This window comes from Pangasianodon hypophthalmus, chromosome 5 (genome assembly GCF_027358585.1).
Source record: "Pangasianodon hypophthalmus isolate fPanHyp1 chromosome 5, fPanHyp1.pri, whole genome shotgun sequence".
Lineage (NCBI taxonomy): Eukaryota > Metazoa > Chordata > Actinopteri > Siluriformes > Pangasiidae > Pangasianodon > Pangasianodon hypophthalmus.
In genome coordinates this window covers 30,874,730-30,882,115 of record NC_069714.1, presented here as the reverse complement: position 1 = coordinate 30,882,115, position 7,386 = coordinate 30,874,730, and the positions used below count along the sequence as shown (strand labels likewise).

Sequence of the window (7,386 nt, the reverse complement as noted above, 5' to 3'; positions counted from 1 at the left end):
CTACCCTTTATAACACCACATTACTCACATCACTACCCTTTATAACACCACATTACTCACATCACTACCCTTTACAACACCACATTACTCACATTACTACCCTTTATAAGACCACAATACTCTCATTACTACCCTTTATAACACCACATTACTCACATTACTACCCTTTATAACACCACATTACTCTCATCACTACCCTTTATAACACCACATTACTCACATCACTACCCTTTATAACACCACATTACTCACATCACTACCCTTTATAACACCACATTACTCACATCACTACCCTTTATAACACCACATTACTCACATTACTACCCTTTATAACACCACATTACTCACATCACTACCCTTTACAACACCACATTACTCACATCACTACCCTTTATAACACCACATTACTCACATCACTACCCTTTATAACACCACATTACTCACATTACTACCCTTTATAACACCACATTACTCACATCACTACCCTTTACAACACCACATTACTCTCATCACTACCCTTTATAACACCACATTACTCACATTACTACCCTTTATAACACCACATTACTCTCATATTATTACCCTGTATGAAATAGCAAGGCAACTATATGCCAGCTTATCACTATCATATGTTTATTCTGTAAATGTATTACTTTAACATTACTATCACGTATAACATTTCATTGCAGTCCTGCATCTTCTCACAATACTACTCTATGTGATTGCATTTTCACCCTCGTTGAAGTCATGGAATTATATATTATTAGGTATAATAAAATAATAAGACATCATTAATATGTTACGTGTTTCCTCTTCTTTACTGTTCACAGATACTCAGTAGTAAAATGAAAGGTAAAGGCTTTAATCATATAATCTATACTAGTTAGTTTTTAGGTGTTAAAAAATGCATAAACATATGAATAATGGGTAAATTTTAAAAAAGAAAAGAAAATCTGGGAGCAGAATCAATGATTATATAAAGAAAATCTTAACCAGGATAAATATCTGACTTCATGGCGTCACGATTCAAGGCTTATCTCTCTGTTTCCTCCTCTCAGCATCTCCATCTCGCTCTCAAATCAGATTTAGGAGACGCCTCATGAGGCGACGAGACTAAAATCTAATTTACCCAAAATGAAATCAACCAAAAACCAATTGGGGGACCTGGGATTAAGTTTAATAGCTATTCATTCATCAATATCCAAAAGTGCGCTCGGTCATTCGGGGCGAACCATAACACAGACGGGGAAGGGGAGGGCGAATCCATCAACAGCGTAATTTAGATAATGCAGCAATGTAGCGGTGTGTGTGAATGAGTCTCATCAGCGCTGCAGAGATAGTGATGTGTGTCCACGTCTCTCTACACACTCTCTCAGAGAGGGAATGGGGACGAGACTCGGTGCGATGCAGCAATACACCCCTCGAGTGTGTGTGTGTAGTGGAATGACTTATTCTCCCATTTCCTCCATCAATGGAGAGCTTTATTATATGTGATGGAATAACTTTCATACACTTCACCGCTGTTTCTCTGTGTATTGGAGGTAGATATTAATCACATGAAGGGAGATATGTCCCACACACACACACACACACTCCTCGAAGAAATCTGCTTTACAAATTGAAATAGTAAAGACTCCATTTTTCAGTTTCAGGTTTCTAAATTCGAAATCTGATACTTAAGATTCAGTCTCATCCACACACACACACACACACACACTCTCTCTCACACACACACACACACACACACACAGAGGTATATTTGCTATCATAAGCAGTGACGGCTCGTCTGTATCTTCAGGTTGCGCAGAACCTCACCATTTATTTCTCTTAAATATAAAATATTCTTCTTAAAACCCTCAATCACAACAACTCCATACATTTTACATGCATACAGTTGAAGTACTAATGACATCCTTCGAGTGACCAACAATTTAAAAAGTGTCTCTGTAGATATGACAGATATAAGCTGATGCTCCGTTGATTTGCTGGTGTTTCTAGATGTGTGTTGATGGTGCAGCTCGCTCTCTGCCCCTTTCAGCTCTATAGCGTTATTATTGCACCTAGTGGTCAAACATGGGAACTGCAACAAGCGTAACAGAGGCTCCCGGGGCAGAAGTCACGCTGCCCCACGACCAGGTTGCCAGATCGGGCTAGTTTAAAAATATCCAAGATCATGTTTTAGAGCAAATGATCAGAATTTAATCTAATAACTTTCAGCGAGCAAAGACAAAGTGTAAGTGTGTGTCTGATGTACAGAACTGTTTCTACTGTAAGTTATATTGTAAAGATTGGGAGAGGGAAAGGGGGTTATGGAGTGAATAATGACTGTACATCAAAATTATGTGTGAAATATTTGTATCCAACTCAAAGGCTGATAGAAAGCAGATGTAAAATGTCTCCCTTTTCCAATTTTTGAGTTTTTTGGGCCTGATTCAGGTCTTTTGTGTGGATGCTGAGGTGGAAATGTTGCTGAAACCTGGCAACCCTGGTTAATGATATTACCTCAAACGTGTGAACAAAATACGTCTAAAACCACTCGAAGTGAGCCGCTAGACTGTACGCTGGATGACTGTGTGTCGAGTCTCAGCTGTTTATTATAGGATTACTCGAAACATTCACTAGAGAGCAGCCTGTAGTGAGAGCGAAGCGTGATAATCTCAAATAAAATGGAGACTCTGTTATTAATGACATCCTTCAACAGCAAAATTTACACAACTAGTACACAACACTAGTTTGTTATTATAATCTTTGTAATTTTGTAAATAAATTTTAAGCACAATATTCTGTTTGATTATTTGCATTCGTTGTGGAAATTTGATCTAGATACCAAGCCGGTCACTACCTTCTTCAGTAAAATTCAGCTAGCTTAGCTAGTGTCATGGTTATGGCAAAATCGGCGCTGGACTACACTTCCCAGCAGCCCCAGCAGGTCACATGTCTCAATCAGAATCACCTGTGTCTCACTGTACTGTAATTAGCACCACTTTATACATTCCTGTTTTCCTTTGTCTTATTGTCAGGCTTTTGTTGTTGTTGTGTTTGTGTGTAGCCGAGTGTACCACAGTCCTGCTCATAGTCTAAGTGTTTTGCCGTGCATCTGCTGTTCAGGTTTGTGGTTCTAGTTATCACTGTTGCTAGTTTTCACTGAAAAGTCTTTCCCACGAGGAGAGGCTGAGAATGAAACCCGAGGCCAGACCAATGCCCAAGCTCACTGCCAGTGTTGTGTAGTATGTGTAATATGCGTAATAACCAAAAACATAACGCAATATGACAGCAGAACGGGAACGAATGTATAGGAGGAAGCAGGAGCAGTGGAGTTGCACCATCAGTGTGTATTTACACGTAGGTTGTGAAAAGGAAAGGAGGAAACTCAGTTAAAGAAATGAGAAACGTCTTAAGAAAACTAAAACGAGAAAAAACTGCGAAACTATGAGTAATATGAGGAAATGAAAAAAAGTGTGAAGAACATGAATGCATGGCGCTCCAGCAGCAGCACTACAGATCAGCCTGACCTGCCAGTCTGAATGCTGTGTTCCTTCGGGAGAAATAAAGTTACCTTATTGAGTTTGGACGTTGTTTTTTTCTGGCCCATTTGGTGAAATTGATTTTGTTTCTCGCTCACATTCACATGGACTCATTTCTTCGGAAGTGTTTTGCTGGCTGTCTGTACATGAGTTTACACGCTGGAGTTGATTATTAACATCGCTCTGTCGAACGCTAATCGCAAAAAAACATGGAAGAATCCATTACAGTCTAGATGGTGGGAGTGTGTGTGTGTTTCTGTTTGTGTGTGTGTGTGAGTAAGAAGTCTTTCACTATAACCAAAATAATCACTTTAATATCACTTTGAGTTTACTTTATGTTTCAGTGTAAGCAGTGGTAAAAAAATCTCAGGAGTAATTTTCTCCACTTAGCATCTATCTATCTATCTATCTATCTATCTATCTATCTATCTATCTATCTGTCTGTCTATCTATCTATCTATCTATCTATCTATCTGTCTATCTATCTATCTATCTATCTATCTATCTATCTATCTATGTTGTGCTTTCAGTTCTGGTGCATTTTCACACCATGAGCTCTGAAACAGCTGAGTTTACATTCACTGACTCTTTCACTCATCAAATCAATACTTAAAATATAAAAAATAAATAAAATATTAAACAAATGATGATTTTTTTTCTCAGTAGTCCGACCTTAAGTCAGGATTTCTTTAACCTCATTGTTTAAAAAATGATTTTTCCAGGAAAAAAAAAAAAAACAGGATAAAAACAAACATCTGATTGAGGGCACAGAGAAACACGATGAACCTAAGAAACTCAGGATTATGATGAGGAAGAAAAAATATTAATAAATAGTATAATAAATAGTAATAAATGCTAATTAATAATAATACTAATGGCTATTAATGATACTAAAAATGAAAACTTGCTATTGATCACAAAGCAGCAGCCGTGGAGGAAAACCAGCCAGTAAAGAAAAGAAAGACACATTAGCATTATTCTTTTAACTAAGCAGCTTTAGGAGGCGAGTGTAACCGTGTCTGTTTGTATTTTTCCTCCTCAGGTTTAAGAGAGGACGTAAAGAGAAAGTACTGGACTATGATTCTTAAAGATGGACTCGGCGCTATGTGCTGGCCGCGACGAGCCGGGAATTTCCTGCTCCTGTCCGTTTCTCTGGCGCTTCTCCAGGCCCAGGTTACGTCCTCGAAGAACACACACTACTCCTGGAAAACGGGTAAGGAGGCCTCGCAGTGATGGGAGGAGAAATCTCACCGTGTGTGTGTGTGCTGATACGATGCGGAATATATCACTGTAATGCCTGTAACACGGCTGTGTTCACACTCGGCATCTGCTAAACACTTAACACTGACGCAGTATTGAGGCTGTAGCTTTGCAGGGGTCAGAAAAATGTTTTTTTTTTCTTTCTTTTCATTTTCAGTTTTCTTTTTTTTTCATATTAGCATTGAGCAGCAGTATAATCAATGTGTAAGCAGCGCTAAGCCTCATCTGTCGTCCAAAACTAAACACACATCAGTATAAGGTTTTATTTTATCATCAGATCATTTATTGGTAACAAACGTCAGATTATTTTGGACTTTTTGTGCAACTGAGCACAACAGGACCACCGACTGACCACACAGAAAGGTGTAAAGAAGTGAAAAGCGAGGCTGGAGCTGATTTCTTTCTCGCCCATCCTGTAGATTCATGCAGCCAATCATACAGTGACAGTCGTGTCAGGTGATTAGACACAGTGACACGCCCACTAGATCCTGTCTCCACTCTGTCATCCTTTTATTTTACATGACCCCCAGGTCGCTAAGATCCTGCAGTCAACTTCTCTCATCTGTTCCTCGTTCACGTTGTAAATCTACGGGAGGTCGGGCGTTTTCTGTTGTGCTCCTAAGCTCTAACTTTTAGCATCAGGGCCTCTCCAACACTGTGTGATTTTAAATTTAATCTTAAGATTTTTATTCTTTAGCTTTTGATCCATTTAAACATACTGTTGTTATTGTTGTCTTTGATTCCATTATCTTTGGATATTATATTTCTTATCGTAAAGCACTTCTGTCGTGTTAAATGTGCTGTATAAATAAAGTTTGACTTGACTTGACTTGATTTACCCAAAATGCATTTGGAGGAGAAAAGTGTTTTCTGTTGTTTGCTATTTAGAGGAAACACGGCAGGAAGCCAGTCGAGCGTTATGCAGCTGAAACGTCAGAAATAATTATAAATCACAAACACAGCCAGTCCCAATCTGATCCAGACTTCATCTCTCTCTCTCTCTCTCTCTCTCTCTCTCTCTCACCTGCCTGCTGAACTCCCCTGCTTCCTGTCAAACCTCATTCACTTCCTGTATTTATTCCACTTCAGTCATTACACTGTGTCTACACTGCAAAACCTGGCATCTTAGCAAGTGAACATATCTTGAATGTGGTCAAGAGTATCTAGTATTTCCTATTATAAGATTATTAAATCTATTCCCTGACACTTTTCCTCATTTCAGGCTTGAAATAGTTTTATTCTACTTCTTTCTAGAAATAAATGCTGAAAATGAGCAAAACTTTCTACTAATAGAACATGACTATTTCAAGCTTGAAGACTTTTCTCTGTAAACTTACTGGGTTACAGAGTAGAAATAGGTTTAATAATCTTAGATTTGGTTTATTGTAATCTTATAATAGGAAATCCTCGATAAATCGGACTATATTCAAGATACTTTCACTTGCTAAGATGTTATTTGTTGCAGTTTGCTGTTCCTGAGTGCAGCTCTGAGCACTGAGCGTTTGGGCTAACAGGAACAACGCAAGCTCAAAATGCTTTTTAAAAGATATGGCCAGCTTTTAGTTGCTGTTGTTGGCGGTGGTGTTGTTGTTAGTGTTGTTGGTGTTGTTGTTAGTGTTGTTGGTGTTGTTGGTGGTGGTGTTGGTGTTGTTGTTGGTGGTGTTGTTGCTGTTGTTGGCGGTGGTGTTGTTGTTGGTAGTGGTTGTGTTGTTGTTAGTGTTGTTGGTGTTGTTGGTGGTGGTGTTGGTGGTGGTGGTGTTGTTGCTGTTGTTGGCGGTGGTGTTGTTGGTGCTGTTGTTGTTGGTGGTGGTGTTGTTGGTGGTGTTGTTAGTGTTGTTGTTACTGTTGTTGGTGGTGTTGTTAGTGCTGGTGGTGTTGTTGCTGTTGTTGTTGGTGGTGTTGCTGTTGTTAGTGTTGTTGGTGTTGGTAGTGGTGGTGTTGTTGCTGTTGTTGTTGGTGTTGTTGTTGTTATTGTTGGTGTTGTTATTGGTGCTGTTTTTGTTGTTGGTGTTGTTGCTGTTGGTATCGTTGTTGTTGGTGGTGGCATTGTTGTTGTTGGTGTTGCTGTTGTTGGTGGTGGTGTTGTTGGTGTTGTTGTTGGTGGTGGTGTTGTTGGTGTTGTTGCTCTTGTTGCTGTTGTTGTTTTTATTGTTGGTGGAGGTGGTGTTGTTGTTTTTGTTGTTGCTGTTGTTTGTGGTGTTGTTTTCTTGTTGGTGGTGTTGTGTTCTTGTTGTTGCTGTTGTTGGTGTTGTTGTTGCTGTTGTTGTTGTTGTTGTGCTCTGCAGGTGTTTGTGTGTCTGTGTGTTCAGATTATCGGTGATAATCTCCTCCCACAGCTTCACCTGGAGCGCGATGAACCGGCTGCAGCGCTGCGATTGTTAGCATGCTAATGCGCGCTGAGCGTGAGAGAGATTATCCATCTCTGATGCTTCTCCACGCGGAGCGTAATCACACGTAATGATGTATACAGTAATCTCACCTCTCGCTGTAACTCATTACTCTACACTGCAGATTTATGGACTCGCTGACGGCGGCGTGCGCTCAGCTAGCGCTCCGTACCTACCGCTCCAGTTTCACGCCACGCCGGAATCTGATTTCTCCC

At 39.7% G+C, this 7,386-nt stretch overlaps 1 protein-coding gene across 3 annotated transcripts in view; it reads left to right on the top strand.

Annotated features, from left to right (window-relative positions):
* The window catches only part of thsd7ba (thrombospondin, type I, domain containing 7Ba), a 282,645-nt gene that overhangs the window by 80,265 nt on the left and 194,994 nt on the right, over positions 1 to 7,386 (top strand). For all 3 annotated transcript variants that reach the window (XM_053234261.1, XM_053234259.1, XM_053234260.1), the window contains exon 3: positions 4,567 to 4,737. In XM_053234261.1, coding sequence (XP_053090236.1) covers positions 4,602 to 4,737 — 136 coding nt within the window. In that variant the 5' untranslated portion in view covers positions 4,567 to 4,601. The remainder of the gene's footprint in view (positions 1 to 4,566; positions 4,738 to 7,386) is intronic.